At 31.3% G+C, this 19,646-nt stretch overlaps 1 protein-coding gene across 1 annotated transcript in view; it reads right to left on the reverse strand.

Annotated features, from left to right (window-relative positions):
• LOC124353412 (NADH dehydrogenase [ubiquinone] iron-sulfur protein 2, mitochondrial-like) overlaps positions 1-19,646 on the reverse strand; it is a 108,703-nt gene that overhangs the window by 81,003 nt on the left and 8,054 nt on the right. The window contains exon 4 of the mRNA XM_046803251.1: positions 18,501-18,702. Within this exon, the coding sequence (XP_046659207.1) occupies positions 18,501-18,702 (202 nt within the window). The remainder of the gene's footprint in view (positions 1-18,500; positions 18,703-19,646) is intronic.

Raw genomic sequence — 19,646 nt, forward strand, 5'->3', positions numbered from 1 at the left:
GATATTAAAGCGTTACATATATTTTTATCCAAAATGAAGAGATAAAATGTTTTAAATATTTCTCTTATTTAATTTTTAATACTATTTAAAGCCTCATAAACGGATAGGAAATATAAATAGCGCAATTATTTTTACTTTCTTACAGAATTTATTTATGTGAACCGATAGGAACTAGTTTTTTGAGGCAGGCAAGATGTAGAGAAATTATAATGAACTTTACTACGCACATGTTTATGTTTGGAACGTGAAACACTGCCCCCACGTATTTTTATCTTGTAATTATAGGAGATGACTCTGCTGAAAGTTATTAATACGTGTCAAAAAGCTTTCTAGTTTTTATTTGTAAAACGATTATTTTTAAGTTCAAATGATTAAATACCATTATCTTTAAGACTTTATTATCAAAACACACAACAACAAAAAATACAAAAAAACACAAAACAAACACAAAATAAAAAAACTACAAAAAAAACACAAAAAACAAAATTAAAACAAAAACATAAAAGAAATAAAAATAACTAAAACATGTTTTATCTTAACGTATTTTATTGTAATAAAATTCATTACTTCATATCACCATGTAGAATTTTCTTGTGTGAATTGATAGCGACTAGTTGTTTGTATAACCTTGTTTAAAATTGCATGTATAACGTCCAGTGATCAAATTTTAACAACAATATTAGGATGGTGTCTGACTTCATCCGTCAATGAAAAGTTACCATTGTAGATCTCACATTTACATAGAATAGCAATGAGTAAACTTTGCTAGCCCTCCAATGATTATTGTACACGCTAGGCTATCTAACCCACAGCAAGGAAATATTGGCAATGTTCTCAGAAGGAGTAAAAATCCAGAAGCTCTGTATTCGTTATGCAGGTTATGTCGTCATTGCTAAGTGTAGTTTAAACTACGCAGTGCAGAGATTCTCCATAGTGGCAATTGAAACTCTTTAACAATAACCCTTTGTTACTCTACTCTCTGAAAGGTTACTTTTCTGATCGTTTTCACTCCTTTTGCGAATAGTTAAAGTTAATATGAATAGCTTTCATATATATTTTAATATGTATTCTTAGAATGTTTGTCTATCAATTTTTAACGCTGTGAATCGGGCAATCGGCAGATCAACGACAGAGAAGGATGGTGATGGTACACTAACTTGTTAATTTTCTAACTCATTTTGATAAACAAATATTTTATCTGAAGCTACTATCATAAAAACTTCATCAATAGGATTCAGAATAAATGTTTAACATTAATTTTGCTTTGAACAATAAGTTCCTTCACACGCCATCTATTGATTGCACTTTAGTGCGTTCCATCACTTCTGGATTGTCAAATTTGACCCGAAACGTAAGTAGATTTTAATAAAATGACATATCGGGTCGGAATATATATATTTATTGAGTCACAAAAAGTGCTTGCTCCGCCGGAACTCGAAACCCGGATCTCTCACTTGCCGTGTGAATGTGCTACCATTGCACCACAGAGCCTTTACATTTTACGATTCAATTATTTTGTATTTGGCCGTTTCTTTCACATATGTGTTTAAATAACAAAACTAGCTTATGATTGGAAGACCAAATACCTGTCAAATGACTTTTATTTACATTCATTAAATGTGTATAAGTGGCAATAGCCTAATTAAATTTTTTTTATTTTATTAAAAAATGTTGCTGTCCAATCTCACAGATAACCAATATTTCAAGAAGATAGAAATGTGTACGATAGGCCATCACATAAACATATATAACGACTATATAAACTAAACAACTAGAGTACTTTATTGCTGCCAATAACTTTCTGAAGGCTATTCTTTTATTATTTACTGGAAACACTCAGTCAGTAACAACTTGTCATTGTTGCAGTAGTATATACAGTTGCATGGAGAAGAGCGCTGTAAAGAGATTGTCATTCGTTTACTCATGCATGTGCAATTTCTCTTATTCACTCTAATCTCATTCTCTCTTTCATTCTCTCAACTTGGGGGCGGGGCGGGAGAAAAACTTAGTTCTTTAGAATTTGTGTGAATATTTAAGTACCTGTTTATCACTGATTCTGATTTAGTCCTCTTATTACGGTCTGAAGTCATCCTAGATTATTTATCATGTTTAGATTATTCAAGTAGGTAGTAATTATAAAGACAAATTGTATTTGTTACTTTTTTGTAGTCATATGACTTTTTTTGAAGTGTCATCTATAAAACCTCGCGCAAAATTATGAATAATTTTTCCAACATGACTCTTTCATATTTGTTCTGTTCTTTGATTGTTTTATCCATATTTTACATGTTTATATTATTTCAAATTAAAATGAAATACTCTTCTATGCAAATTCCTCAATTTAAATTGCAAATACCACAACAAGTTAAAATGTTTATCCTACGTGTGTTGTACTTTTTCTCAAGGGTTATTTTTTAATTATATAATAGCATTGTTATACTGACCTAAAATACTACAATGCTATCTTTAAATAACTTATCTCACGATTTTAACCTTAAGGCATATAGGCATTTTTTTATAACTCATCTTAGAATGTTATTGTTAGGACCGGTATTAATTTAAAATTCTAGTTAGCAGGATAGCCGTACAGTTGTAAAAGATTGTTTTAACACAATAAGTAGATTCGTAAATATTTTACAGAATATTCGTGCAATGTAAGTTTATAAAAAAGCTAAACATATTATTGCTAATAATGTGTACGAGTATATAAGCTGAAATCGCGTCATGCACTTCTACACTTAAGTCTGGCTTGAAATTCGTGATAACATTACAATGCCTATGTTAGTGTTTTTATATGCTCTGAATTCCGATATACCATGTAACTTGTTTGGGATTTGGAAGCACTTTTTTAAATATGGGTTTATAGAACTAATTGATTTTAGTATATTATACAAACAATGTAAATTATTGATTATTAAATATTTTTTTTATAATGTCGACTGTTTTTAGTTTTACTTTGACAACGAACTAAGCAGCATCGGACTTATGGGTGGTTATAGGAACACATATTTTAGAAATAGTTGTATAGCCACAGGAGTGCAACATTTTAATAATGGCAGATTTGACTTGATTTTAATAATAATATCTGACAGAAGTATCTAGGAACTCGACAGAACAAAACACTATGAACAAAGATATTGCCCGAATCTTCTGGTGTGGCTTTGGTTAATATTTCTGTGCTTTTACCTCAGTGAAGTAACAGTGTCAGGTAAATTATATTATGAAGGCTTTGTGTTTAAGAGGATTTAGCTTATTGAATAATCTATTCAAGGTACAGTCTCACTCAATCTTGCTTTATGTTCTACAAACTCTACTGGAGGTTAGCAAAATATTTGTTGCATTTGTGTGAAAAAATACATTTGTTTATTAAATGCAAAACTGAATTTAAACAGGAATTATTAATATGTTTAGGTTGCTAAAAATACTTTATAAAAATCCCAAGTTTTGATTTATCAGGTCAATATAATTATTATAGTATTATCTTGCCTTAAGCACAGGCTATCTGTCTGTCTGTGTTGTAAATGAGAAGTAAGATCAAACTTTTACAAAATATTTTATTTAATTAAGCTCAGAGAAATATCATATCAGGCTTCAAAATGATAGCTATACACAATGTTTTCAAACTAAACTAGCTAAAAATAACATGAACTTTTAAGAAAGACGTTTAAGAATAGTAAGGTATAATTACATATAGATTAACATTTTTATACCAAACTTATTTCGTTATAGCAAATAATAACGGATATACTGTGCTTCATTACCCGTTTAAAATATGCTAATCCAGTTATGAACGCCGTTTAGCTGCTAATCGTCAGATTTTGTAACTAACAGCTGAAATTACTTACTCGTTGTCATTTGTAACAATTTTGTCATTTAATGTTTTTTGAATTAGATAAACGTTGTATTGCCGAATTGGTCTTAAAATTTGATTTTATTTGTTTATTTATTTTAGCGAAATACTAGTTATTGAGAATACAATACTTAATTTTCACAATTTTTTGCTATCTTTTTTACTTTAATTGCTTTATTTGCTAATCATAAATCCATTAACTTAACTGTTTATTTCATAAAGAAAACCATAAAATAGCGCAAATGATGTAAATTATCTGATATTTTGGTTAAAAAAATAAACAATATATAAAGAAAAATTAACTATCCAATATAAGCAGGTAATTTCAGCTGTTAGTTACAACAATCATCTGATTACTAATTAGTAGTTATACGAGTTAGTACCTCGTATAACACTAGTGTATTTTAAATGGAGGTTGGCGCTCAGCAAAACAATATTGTTCCGTTATTATTCACCGTAGCAAAATAAATTTGCTATAAATATATTGAAGTTGGGAGGAAATTTTATATATATATTTATATATATATATATATATATATATACATATATATATATATATATATATATATATATATATATATAAAAGCATTTGATTTTCACTTCAGAATAAGTAACCAACATCATATAAAGCATGGTCCTTTTTTAGTTTTAAGTCTGTCTGTCTATTTTCGTTTTTAACAAGAAATTGTATAAATTAACAGAAAAAAATGTATAAAATGTAAACTTTGCTAAATATGTTGGTTATTTAAGATCTGTTCTTAAAATAATAATCAGATACATATTTTATCAGGTTTAGAAATGGCGATCCTACAGAATTTGTGTAACAACGAAAAACCCGGAGACTTTATGAAAGATTTACGGTAGATATATTATATATATATATATATATATAGTGTGTGTGTGTGTGTGTGTGTGTGTGTTTGTATGTATGTGTAGGTTCTGTGGTGTAGTGGTTGCATGCTCGCCCGCCCGGCAAGAGAGAGATCCAGGTTCAAGTCCCAGTGATGCAAGTTATTTTTTAATCACAAAAAGTAACAAGAAAAAATCAATTGCTCCTCTGGCTCTTGACACCGGATCTTTCACTTGCTGGTCGAGATGCTACCACTACACTACAGAGTCCTCACTTTTTACGATTTGTATTTCACCGTTTCTTATATATATATTTATATATATATATATATATATATATATATATTAAATATATTTAATCTATATATATGTAATATAACCAAACTGACTGAAGAAGGCCAAATATTGGTCAATCGACTGTAACAAACACTACATTTTTATATATGTCAATACCATATTAAATTTGAATAAAGGCCGGGGTCAAGCGTGTGTAAAAACGTATATGCTAAATTAAACATTTTGAAATTATTCGCGATTAAACATTTTTAGTTTTTGTTACCATGACAATAAAATGTGTGGGTTCTATGTAAGCGTGGATTACACTAACCGCGGAAAGTTATTTTCACTTGAAAGCTTACTTCTCAACATGAAATACAATCTACGAACATTTAATTAAATATTAAACAAAATTGCGAATAAAAAACTCAACTAATAGCCGAGAAGCCTTTTATTAAATATGACTGTACGCAAAATAAAAAATAATATATGACAATTATTAACGATTAAAACAGTTTTATGTCTAGCACTTTGGCAGTAAAATGTGTAGACTAAACATAAATTACTACCCTTACCACAAAGCAATCACAAATAATTATATTCTAATTAATATTTGAATTTCCCACTATTCATGAAACCGTGTCAACAGTGAATATTCACTCGTTATATTCCATGGTCATTAAATGCAGTAATACGACACAGCAGATTGAAATGATAGATTTCTGTGCCGACACCAAGCCGGAGATGGCGTCTGGTTGATTACACGCTGAGCCCGGCAGCTCCTCTCTGGCGGCAAATGTTCATGAAACAGTGTCAACATTGAATATTCACTTATTATATTCCATGGTCATTAAATGCAGTAATATGACACAGCGGATTGTAATGATTGATTTCTGTGCCGACACTAAGCCGGAGATGGCGTCTGGTTGATTACACGCTGAGCCCGGCAGCTCCTCTCTGGCGGCAAATGTTCTGTCATTTCACACTGATTACACTTCATTTCACTTTTATATTTCACGAGCAATTGGCGGCAATTTCTCCGTCCGAGTGTTCCGCGTGTTTACAGCGGTAATAACTTTGGTGATGTTATTGTCCCGGAATCGACTATTTCGTTTGATTAAATCTATCAGTTTACCATTAATTGACTGTAAAGGTCGAGCATTAAAATTATTTGATACGTAAATAATATATTTTGCAAATTATTTTACAGAATTCGAAAAGAATAAATTCATATTGTATTTTCTTAAAACCTGATTAATAATTCCGAAGTATACTTCTCGATTAACTACTGTATCACTGATAACTAATCACTGATAATATAACAATACGACTACTGTAGTTTCTTTTTTACGTGGCATAGTCGGAAAAACATTAACAGTATTAGATTTTAAATTAAAAAAAGTGTTATTACAAAAATCAAAATCCTCTGATAGATTAATTAGCATTCATTGCTTCTATGTCTAAAACTACAGTTTCATCGTTATGCCCCCCTATGTTTAGGGGAAATATGTCTCAAATCCGAGATGAGTTGTTCATTTCATAAGGGTTTTAAACGATATTCAAGTTTTTTTGTTTTCGGTCCCCATGGCAATACTAAGCTGAAGTGAGTGTTGAGCGAGTTAAAACACCCTGTATGGGTTAAATCATGGGTTTTTGAATTTTTTATCTCATGTTAAACCACTGGAAGCCAGGTGTTATATTATATTAATTACATTGTTATAAAGACTAGTACGTGATGATGCTTTAACAAATAACATAGATAGATGCGAAAATTGGGTAACGTAAATTGAAGTACTCAAGTGACAATTAAAAGGGTTCGAAATAAACATCAACTTACATTTTCTGGTAATCCAACACTTAACGTAAATCCTTTTTTGGTAAATTAAATGTTTTCTCAAATTAAGAACTTCTACAAGACATCAACAAACACGACGGCAGACTAATGTAATCTATAAAACTTTTTAAAGGTTTTGGTAAGAGCTCTCATATTTTGCAACAACTTTCAAAATTTACGAAGGATAAAATGTTTTGTTATTTTAATTCACAATTTATAATAAACCCCCCCCCCACACACACACACACACACACACACACGCGCGCGTAATCCTTTTTTGGTAAATTAAATGTTTTCTCAAATTAAGAACTTCTACAAGACAGCAACAAACACGACGGCAGACTAATGTAATCTATAAAACTTTTTAAAGGTTTTGGTAAGAGCTCTCATATTTTGCAACAACTTTCATAATTTACGAAGGATAAAATGTTTTGTTATTTTAATTCACGATTTATAATAAACCGCCCCCCACACACACACACGCGCGCGCGCGCACGCACGCACGCACGCACGCACGCACGCACGCTCACGCACACGCACACGCCCGCCCACACACACACACACACACACACACACACACACACACACACACACACACACACAAACACACACTATATATATATATATATATATATATATATAATATATATATATATATATATTACATTTTAAATTGTTTCATATATCATATGACGATATATATGAACCCTAATTATAATAGCGTTAATAAGAAAGCTAAGAATGGTATTTCTTACTTAATTATTGTTTTCTTGCACATTTTAAGACAAAACATAATGTTCGTTATTTATTCCTCCACTCACAAACGCTCTCAGTTCCCGATTCTTATTTTAAATAGTGCAAATATTGTGTAATACTACTACATATATTACATTTTAAATTGTTTCACATGATATGACGATTTATATGAACCCTAATTATAATAGCGTTAATAATAAAGCTAAGAATGGTATTTCTTACTTAATTATTGTTTTCTTGCACATTTTAAGACAAAACATAATGTTCGTTATTTATTCCTCCAGTCACAAACGCTCTCAGTTTCCCGATTCTTATTTTAAATAATGTAAATATTGTGTAATACCTTCACGTCACACTACACATTACACATACTTACTCGAGCAAAAAAAAAAAAATCATAATTTTGAAACAATTTATTCCTTGGCCACAAGATGATGAAGGGCTTTATATTGGCTGCATTCTCTACCAAACGACAATAGCTGTATGATGTAATATCAGACATGCCAGGACAAGAGTTTACGCTTCCTTGTTGTGGTTTCGTTTATGATAACATATTACTAAACAGTTATGAATATTTTTCTACAGCTTTTTAGGGTCACCACGGCTTCTTAAATACATTCCTTCAAAACTCGTATCGTGGATGATGTTTGGTGTCAATTTTAAAGGTATATTTAGTGAATATGAACAAATATCAAAATACTTAATACACGATATAATAATAATAACTCCTAGTAAAACGTGAATATTCTTCAGTGCAAAATAGTATCGTCATGGCTTGGAGTATCAAAGCTTTCCTAACATCCTTGGAATTAACTTTCCGCTAAAGTTAGCCCACCACTTAACCCCACACTTTCCCTGTCAATTCTTTCTGTGATAAATCTTTAAGAAAAACGTAATTTCAGATAAAGTTTAATCTGTTTCATAGAGTAGGATTCCTGATTACATAAATTGTACAACCATTGTTTTATGTAACCATTTTGCCCAATGACCAATGAAGTTTTCTTAAAGTTTGTTATTAAAAATATAACTCATATAATGTTATAGTTCATTTGAGTTTCACAAACTTTATTTTAGTTTAGTCTAATAAAGTTTACCTATTTGAGGTTATATATTGCTACAGATATTTTTATTTTTAACAAAACGTACTTTATTTTTACAAACTATATTTAAATTGTATAACAACTTATATATTTGTACAAATAAAAATTTACTTTAATTACCATATGTTAAATAAAATTAATTAAAGTTATTAAAATATTCTAATTTGGCTTTGAATGTTTACATTAATGATGGTTTTAGTGTGGTTATCATAATTATGAAAATAATTTTAATGTAATTTTTAAGTAATTCAGATTGCATAAAAAATGTATATTGACATAAATAAATTTAATTAAAGGCACAAAAGGGATGGAACATAAACGCTTGGAGCATAGAACTTTGTTGGTAAAAGAACTGTATTGATTTAGGGTGAAAAAGGTGAAACGATATTCTAATAATCATAGCACTGAAATAAATATCTAAATAAAATAACCTACTACAATACTACATTGTAAAAAAATGAAGATGAAAAACATACAAAAAAGAAAAATGGATTGGTGGGTAAACCTTTCGATAGGTTCATACTATGTTCGTGTATTACAATTTACATTTAGTTATCCTGACCTATGAAAATTGGAAAAAATGTTGCTGAAAATTATAAAAAACGTGGATTAAATTAATACGCGTATTTTTTTATAACAAACTTCTAAAACGCTATTATATCTTTACACTGTTTCTTAATGCGAAAAGAGGTATTTTATTGCTTTAAGAATATAGGTTTTAGAGACAATTCCAACCAAAAAAGTTATGCGTTGAAAGTTAAACTTCAACTGAATGAACGTTTCTGTAAAATATAAAGTTCTATCATCCGAAGTATTCACATAGAACGTGTGCAATAAAAGTGGCGAATTAAAATGATCGAAGAAACAATGTTTAGGAATTTCACAAGGAAAGTCTTTTAAACAATTCCCTGAAGTTATTCAGCCACTGCGTACTATAATTATACTATAATTGTCTCTCTCACCTAAACGTGTTTATTAAAGTGATGCGCTAATTTTGAGCGGAACATCCAATTCCAAGTATGTCGCAAGAGAAGCTTTCAAACCGAAATTCTCAGAATTTACGGTCATTAAGTCCATGAGATTAACTCGCTCCTTCTCATTTTTAAGGTTTAGATTTCAAGAGAATCACCGTCAATCAACTTATACCTCAGTATGTAATAATAGTCCCAGGAGAAATAGCAGTTAAAAATGGTCAAATAAATAAATGTTTTCTTACAGCAAACTAAATGGCACAATTTAGTCAAATAACATCATAAATAAATAAAAAAAAACCATTCCGAACCAAAATCGTCTATTAGGGGGTATAGGAGGGGTGGTTTTTAGGGGTGAAAATGTTTTTTTTGCAATTTTGTGAGTAAACAATGCATCCTATTGAAAAAAGTCAAATATAAAAGTGGTTGGAAATAAAAAGATCTACAACTTATGTAGTAATCATTTTTGCCCTAACCTCAAAAAATTTCCCCAAAAAATTCAAAAAAAACCGTTTTTTTTTTGGTTTTTAATTTTTTTCTTTTACAAAAATGGTTCGATTGAGCTGAAAGTTTGATCAAATATACTTTGTGCTATTCTAAAAAATACTTTATTTTTTTCATTAAGAAATATTCAGCTGTTATAATAAAATTTCACTTTAAAAAAATATATTTTGATAATTTTCAATCACCATTTTGAAACATTTTTTTTTAATCAAAAAGGTTCTATGACGGCTCATTATTTTCGTTTTTTAGTCTATTTTGAAGAAAATGAAATAAAAAATATGTAGTTTAATTGAAAAAAATTGCATAAAAATTGAAAATAAACAAAATATTGACATTTTTCATTATACATTGTATTATTTACGTGGAAAAATTGTTATTATTTATTTAAATTATAATTTTTTTATACCAGTGCTATTTGTAAGCATTAAGCAAAATAATAATGAATCATGGATATTTAAAAATTACGTGGAAAATTTTTAAATAAATCAAAAAACAGAATTCGAGTCTTAGTAAATTATTTTTAATTTTTATTTTTCATCATATATTTTTTATTTCTTTGTAATATTTTTTACAATTCTTATTGAAATTGAATCAAGAAACCATTATTTCCTTCCAAAAGTTTTTTTTTTAATATTTATGTTTTTTCAGTGAACTTAAAAATATAAATATCTTTTTTTTTTCATATTCTACGTCATCTGATCGTGATTCATACTATATTCTACTCAATTTTTCCCTGCTTTTTTTTAAATGTAATGATTGTATCTCCTTTCATTGAAGGAAACGCAAGATCGTTATCAAAACTATCACTCAATTTTTTATATATATATTTAATGTTGGGATATCACCATCAAAATCTTCTTTAATTTCGTTAAGGGAAAATTGGCACTCGGATGAATTTTTTTTTAAGTAATACACGCAGTAACTTATGAAATCTTTAGAATCTACACTCGATGTATGTCTACAAGATGTTGAGCTGTCCCATCATAAAAAGATGACATGCACCTATTATGATAATAAGCTTAGCTCGAACTTCACCTGAATTCTTTGAGAAAATTCACTCTAACTAACAGACTTTTATTAAATTATTCTGAAATATCTCTTCCCTTTAAAGTTGATTTTTCTTTAGTCCCAACCTTCTGCATGCCGCGAAATGCTCTATTTTGGTTACAAGTTTCTTCACAAAAAACACAACACAATGATGCTTAAAATCAAAATCACATGCTTCTTTCATAATCTTCTTCCCAATAGATTTTTTTTTCTTGTTTGTTCTTCGGAAGCTGTAACAATTGATTGAGGTCTAATGTATGCCGATCGACAACCATCATGAATGTGTGCTTCAGTCAATTTCTGAAATGTTTTGTACCGCTGATCATTGCTTTGTTTACTTGGACGAAATAAGAGTATCTATCCCTCGACTTTTTATTTTCGCCAAATCTCCATCGCGGCTTTTACAAATGATACAAGAAGGTACCTTTTCCACCATTTACACGAATCTATAAAATGCAGAAAGCACGATAAAATTAGTATACTGAAAATACGTAAAAATTACTAGATAATTAGCATGCGTTAAAAATTGTATGTACAGAGACAAAGTTTTATGATCTGTATTATTTTTAATAATTTTTTATTGAATAATTTTTATAAAGTTTTGTTTCGAAAAATTTTAAAGTTTTACTTACGATTTGTATTTTATATAGACAAAAATCTTGTAAATTGCTAATCACGAGGCTTATTTCACGACACTACTCCAATATAACTTCACTGACGACAAAGCAGCTGCTTATTGTATGCTTAAAAACATACTGAAGACCCGTATAATAGAAGAATAGGATTGACCCCGCCCGCCCTTTTGCTTCAAGGACACTATTATATACCTGCACTATATATACGTGTTAATCCAACTTTCACATTCAACAATGATGTTTCTAAACTTTTCAAAATATTCGGAAAATTCTTCAACATTAAAAAGAATTATAATTTAAATAAATAATAACAATTTTTCCACGTAAATAATACAATGTATAATGAAAAATGTCAATATTTTGTTTATTTTCCATTTTTTCTGCAATTTTTTTCAATTAAACTACATATTTTTTATTTCATTTCTTCAAAATAGACTAAAAAAAGAAAAATAATGAGCCGTCATAGAACCTTTTTTGATTAAAAAAAATGTTTCAAAATGGTGATTGAAAATTATCAAAATCCCCACCCCCCCCCCCCCCCACCCCCCCCCCCCCCCACCCCCCCCCCCCCCCACCCCCCCCCCCCCCCACCCCCCCCCCCCCCCACCCCCCCCCCCCCCCATGGTCATCACTAAACATTTTTTTTTTAATAGCACAAAAATTAATCGGTTCTTAATATAAAAATTCAGTAAGAAGTTTAAAACATTGTTGACTACAAAATATCAGAATGTAAAAGTACTATTACAATTTATAATAATTAAAAAAAACCCCTATTAAATACGAAAGGGTCATGAAAAAAATTAATTTACCGAATAGTATGCTTTCATTAACAAAGTATTTTTTATTTCCTAGTAAAAAAGTAGTTTTTTAAACATTTCATGTGAAACAGCCAACACAGTGTTCAACGTTATTAAATGTTTCAGTAATCACTTGATGCCTTCAAGAAGTAAACCATGGCATTTGTTACAAATAAATTATATTTTTTCACATAACTCCATATCCTCCTTTAATGATATCAGGGCTGCTCCATTACCACATTAGGTCAGACACAGTAGGTTTTGCTTTATTTTCAGATCTTTAAAAGTTGAGGGCTGAAACCCTTAGAATTGGCGTAGAATTATAAGCTGCTACGAACCTTTTCGTTTGAAAGCTATTGAATTCAATTCATTCTCTTCCTCTAATTTATTTTAATGTTCAATAGAAGAGAAATAACCCAGCATTGGAATAGTTGACTCTTTTAACTTTAATTTTCATCTTTGTCCAATCATCAAATCTTGTCTTCATTCAATTTACAAAACCTAATTCATCATGAGTTAGTGTGGATTATTATATACTAGTACAATCAAGTGCATTCAGATAGTTGTAGAATTTCCATTGAGCATTGGAGTTAATGGAGAAAAAAAGTTTTTCCAGATATATTTTTCTGTAAATAGACAATAGACAATATGCTTTATTAACAATATCATCAAGACATGTTTACAGAGTTGAACAGTTTTTTTAAAAGTGAATTGTATTATTAAATGAGAGGTCTATTTAAAATTCATCATTCCATGAGAAGAACTCATCGAGCATGTAGTATGCGTGGTCTTGCAGCCACACCGTAAGGTTCTCTTTATAGCTCTTGGGTTGTCTTTCAGATGATCTGGTAGCTTGTTGAACAGTTTCATTCCAGCATATGATGGTTTTTTCTCGAATAATGCTGTTTTATGGACCCTTAGAGTGTAATCCCCTGCTTGTCTAGTGTAGTGGCCGTGGAGATCTCTTTGTTTTGGAGGATTCTTAGTTATGCAGTAAAGTATGGTTTCTATGATGTAAATGGATGTTACTGTCAATATTTTCCAGTTTTTGAAGATGTTTCTGCAGCTCTCTCTAGGTCCTATCCTATTCCAGCCATTAACCTTATTGCATCACCAGAACTCTGTGGAGATTGCCAGCTCAAGAAGCACCCCAGACTGCTATTCCATAAACGCAGGTGGCTTTCGAATAACGCATGATATGCTGTTCTCGTGGCTTCACGAGTACTAGTTGTCTTTGTTCTCTTTAATGCAAACAATGCTGAGTTAAGCTTTAGGCAGAGGCTGTCTATATGGTTTTTTCCAGCGCATGTTCTCGTCAAGTATTATGCCAAGATGTTTAACCTCATCAGCTGCTTGGATATTTGGTAGTTCAGTTACAAGGGCCTTTTTACTGACTAGAGTCATTTGTTTTGTTTTTTTCTCATTGAGAACGAGGTCGTTTCTCATTTTATATTATTGTTGAGCCATGTTGAAACCCATGTATGTGTTAATTTCCAGTTGTTCAGTATTTCTATTTGCTGCAAGCAGAACTGTGTCGTCTGCGTACATGATCATTTGACAATATTCTCTCAAGTGTTCTGGAAAGTCATTTATAAATCGAATAAACAAAACTGGTCCAAGGACCGAGCTTTGTGGAACTCCTCTTTTCACTGGTAGGGGGTGAGATTGTAGTGATCGTGTGAGTCCCTTGGTTGTTTCCTTTAGTTCCACTATTTGCTTTCGTCCTTTGAGATAGCTTTCAAACCAACTGAGTGCTGTTTGTCTAATACCAACATTTTGAAGTTTAGCCAATATGAGTTCATGTCCAAGGCAGTCAAAGGCTTTACTGAGATCAAGGTATAAGCTGGTGATAGTGTTGCTGATCTCCATATTGTCAATTATATATTCAGCTAGGTCAATAATTGCAGTTGTGGTAGATTTTCCAGAGATAAATCCATGCTGCTTGTCAGTTAGTATTTTGGTTCTCTCTTAGATACTTTAGGAGTCAAATAAGAGTTACTTTTTCAATAAGTTTTGAGACTGATGGGAGAAGAGATATAGGTCTGTAATTGGCAATGTTTTGAGGGTCACCTTGTTTAAATTTCGGATAGATTTTAGCTATTTTTAATTTGGATGGGAAGATGCCTTTCTGAATGGATAAATTTGTGATTTTTACAAGGGGTGTTATGAGTTCATCAGCACAACATTTAAGGATCTTTGTTGATATTTCATCTACTCCAGAAGAAGATGAACTCCTTAGAGACCTTACAATTTTGTACATTTCATCAGCTGTGGTTGGTTCCAAAGTTGTTAGAGTTTCTCTTAGAACTGCTTCAACATGTTGAGTGGCTGGGACTGAATCATTGTTTATGTCATTTATTTTAAGCGTTTCTTCAGCTATGTTTGCAAAATATTCGTTTAAAACAATTAGTTACTCTTTCAGTATCTGTCAACAGTTCTCCGTCATGATATATTTCTATTTTAGTAGTTTCAGGGCCTATCTTGCTTTGCCTCTTGTTGTTTAGTGTTCCAGATAGCTTTGGATTTATTATCTGCTTGTTGTATGTATGTAGCATTGGCCTCCTGTCTTGACTGTTTAAGTTCTTGGTCATATGTTTTCTTAAGTTCGGTGGCAGCCCGTTTGTAATCTGGATTTCCAGTTAGGAAAAACTTATCTTGTGCTTTCATGAATTCTTCTTTAAGGATAGACATTTCTCTGGTATAAGTAATCATTTTTCCCTTTTTTTTTGCTTAGCGCGAGATCTCACCTTAGGGCAAGTCCAGTCAAGTGCAAACTGGAAAGATGCGCCAAAGTGGAAATATACTTCGTCTATTTGAATTAATGATGGAGTCCCAAGTTTCCATAGACAGTCGGTTCTTTAAGTTAAGGAGATTATTATGTGTAAGATTTCTTTGTGAATTATATATGTTTCCTATGGTCTCTTTTGGCATGTCTATTGTACAGTATTGTCCAGTGTGGTCTGATAGCCCAGTGATAGTCACTTCTACACTTATCATGTCTTGATCCAGATCTGAGCATACTATGTCTATTGAGGATATAGAGATTTCGGTGATTCTGGTAGGTGGGAGGTCTAATCTCTGGATGTTATATCCCCTTAGCAGTTCGTTGAATGCACTGCATTCTCTTGATGTCTCATCAAGATTATCAATGTTTACATCCCCCATAACAAGTTTTTTAGCACTCAGCGGAAGTTTGTCCAGAGCTTCAGACAGGACTTTAAGTACATTGTCAAAATTTGATCCTGGTGGTCGGTTTACTCCAAGTAAGTATAAGCATTTTTTTCTTGGTCATTCTTATTTTAATAGCTGATACTTCACAAGTCATCTCAATACTGTATTGTTCTAACCCTACGCTTTCGGTTTTATAGGAAACTTGGTTATGTTTATATATGGCGACTCCTCCTTTAATGTGTTCACTTCTGCCATAAGCACTGATTAGTTTGTAGTCAGCTATTATGGCTTGATCTATTGTGCCCTTTTTTAGACCATGTTCTGTCAGTATTATAAAATCTGGATTTGTATTGTGCAGCAGGTGTTCTAGCCGCTCAATTTTGCTTGCCATTCTATCCATATTTTGGTGGAAGAAAAGTAGTTGTCCTGATTTTGCTTTGAGTTTTGTAATGGATAGTGATTTATTGAGCTTACATGGTCTAAAAAAGGGTTTGGACCTATGTATTTCTGTCTCAGCTGTTATGTGGTGTTGGTCTAGTTCAGTAGGGGGAGTCACTGATGTTGCTTGTGAAGTAGCAGAGGCCATGTCATGGGTACGGTGCAGTGTGATTGGCTTGTTCAGGAAATTTTGATTGACTCTTTTAAAAAAATCTATGTTTTTCATGAAGAATTCCTCAAAATTTTCGTTGTCTGGGCGAATTATTGCGGTCATTGGTGGTTTCTTTTCTAATGTTAGCGGTGTTAGGTTGGACTTGGTTAGAGAGGTATTGTTACCCGCAGCATATTTAGCAGCCTGTAAAGAGATGCTAAAATAGTTTGATTTTGTTCCTAACTGATGATGTTGTGTTAGTTTTCTTCAGTTTTTGTCTACAGGTTTAGCTGGTTCCTGGGGTTGATGTTTTGTTGTTTTCTGTCATGCCTTTTGTCACAGAAGTATTCAGTTTTTGTCTACAGGTTTGGCTGGTTCCTGGGGTTGCAGTTTTGATATTTTTAGTCACGTTTTTTGTCACAGAGGTATTCAGTTTTTTTCTACAGGTTTGGCTGGTTCCTGGGGTTGATGGTCTGATAATTTTAGTCACAGTATTTGTTACAGAAATATTCAGTTTTTGTCTCTATCTGCTGTCAGGCTCTGAAAATCTGAGTGGTCGTATATTTTACAATTGATTTGTCCATCACTAACTTTGTCATCATTGGCTGAGCAGTTTTGTGATATTGAGTTACTAGGACAGTTAGGATACGAAGTGGTATATTGCAGTTGTGCTGGTATAGTCTTCATAAATTCCTCAGCTTGGTCTTGCTGTCTCTTTATGTGAACTAGTTCTACAAAGATTAGGCTTTTAGGACTTATATTGGGTGTCTCAGTGTTGCTAGTTTGGGTTTCCATATCTTTGAGAGTTTTAGGTTCCCGATCCTGGCTAGTCCGATTTGTTTTTGAACTGAGTGAGGGATTTGACTTAATTTAGAAGTTTGGAGATGGTTTCTTCCTTTTCTTTATCTTTTCTTCAAATAATTTAGTGAGGTCCATCCGGATTTCTTTTTCTTTTTCTAATTGGTTTTTAATACAATTTAAATTTTATACTAGTTTGTTGTATTTGTTTAGTAATTGTTCTCTGTCATTTTCTAGCTCTTCAATATGTAATTGGTAGTTTATTTCAGAGTAGGTTTTTAATTCTTCAAAGTCCTGTGTTAGTTTTGTGTTTTTAAGTGTCATATCAAGTAAGTTTCCAAATCCGTTTCTTCTAAGTTGTGAACGTGAAGTAAATGTTGCAGGCCAAGTTTTTTCCAAACTACACAACACTTGCTGTGCATTATATGCAACATCCATATCATGCAACATATTTCTTCCAAGTGTCTTCCTAATTTTGTTGTGTTTGGAAAGAAAAAAAAAAAACAAAATGTTTGCCTGTAAATAGTTCTCCGTTTGCTTTCCAATCATGAGATTGATATACCCATAAAACTTATAACCACAAGAGTTTCATTATATAAAAACAACTTGATATCTAATGTTCTCACAAACCCCATAAACTAAGAAACCTAAAAGCTAATATGTCACTGTACATGTACATGTGGGAGGTTATAAATGAAGAATAATTACATTTAGGTGTGAATATTAATCATAATATTCCTTGTTTTTTTTGTAACCATTTTTATCATTAAGAACTGTTTTAACTTAATTATTCTTATTCTGAGTTATGTTCTATATTGTATTATATGCACATACGGTACATAAAATTCTTAATTTAAAATGCTGGATATGTTTTTTCAAACTTAAAAATAATTGTATGTTCAAACTTCAGTGAACTATTTGTGTTTGCCTTCTTTTTTTAAAAACATGCATAACCATAGTCAAATTAACATTTCCAAATAATAGTGTTAACTGCACTTCTGTAGCTCAATTATTTATGCAATACTAATGTTATCATTAAAAGAACTGTATTAAAAAATACTACTGAAAAGTATTTAGTAAAATGTAATTTGAATTATTGACATTATCAATATGATTTTATTCAAATAGAGTTTTTATTTTTCTATTCCGAAATATAAATGATTGTGAATATATCGTACTGTTCCAGTACATTAATGTAACAAAAACGTACTATTTTAAACTCAACTTTTGGCAGTGCTTTATTTTAAACTTTTATCCAACCAAACGCTTTTAGTAACAATTTTTATCAACAAAAACTGCAGCATTAATACGACTGCTACTCACCTCGAATATACTGGGCTCTCTCAGGTACCTGAATGTTGAGCATTTTTTCTAATGCTAGACAATAGGCGTGCTCGTTACACATACAAGACACGTAGTCCAGCCGGTCAAAGTAAGGCAGTGCCTGAAGGTATGTTTTGTACTCAATCAACTTCTCTGTACCTCTATGGAGCAGTCCCACATGAGGGTCAGCCCGTATAACCATCTGAGGCAGAAATATAAACATAATAAACTCACATACTTTTTACTTTTTTACCAGCATCATTTCAAAAACTGTTGAAACAACATTCTGATCACTTTCAATGATAAAAAGGTTTACATTGAGTGTTGATACTCTGTGTATTCAGGTGCGGTTATAGAAAGACTCTTTGGTTTTTGACGGAAGTATTGTGAAGGGAACAGGATTTCTTCGGACATTTGCCATTGTTCAGTGATACACTAATCAGTAACACTACGTTTCAAGAGCTACAATCAATATGCATTTGGTTCGATCTTCAACATGATTGTTGTGATTCTTGACTTATGCATGTCACAAAGCTCTGGTATGATTTGTCATTTTTAACCTAGATTGCTGTTATGGGTTAGGATATGTATCCACCTGAGGAAGAGATCAGATTGCAGTTCTCGAAACATAGTTACTCTACACTTTCAGAGGTTTACTAAATAATTTGTCATATAAACACAATCTTAAAGCAAATTAACGTTATTGAATACAGAGGTGTTTATTGATGTAATTAGAATCTTTTTACAGGTCATTCTAAAATAGATTTTTTTTCTTCTAATTTTTAAAGACATTACTGTAATAAATAGTTAAATATAAAAATAGATAAACACACTAACTAATGAATGCTGAGTAGGCTCTCTACACTAATAAGATTAGAAGCAATTCTTGTCACATTAAACAAAGACTTTTCCATTTCAAATATTGAAAATAGAATATGATTTAACTCTTACAGTGCAACATCCATTATGGGTGTTGATTGAAGAATATTACATTAGTTCATACTACAATGTATGACAGTAAAACAGTCAAAATAACTACCTATTATTCTGTAGGAAACTTCAGTGTAGATTTACAGATAATGAGGTTCCTATGTTTTTAGTAACAGGTAGTATTATTATTGATAAATAGGTTTACACTATTTTTTG

Source organism: Homalodisca vitripennis, chromosome 2 (assembly GCF_021130785.1).
Source record: "Homalodisca vitripennis isolate AUS2020 chromosome 2, UT_GWSS_2.1, whole genome shotgun sequence".
NCBI lineage: Eukaryota > Metazoa > Arthropoda > Insecta > Hemiptera > Cicadellidae > Homalodisca > Homalodisca vitripennis.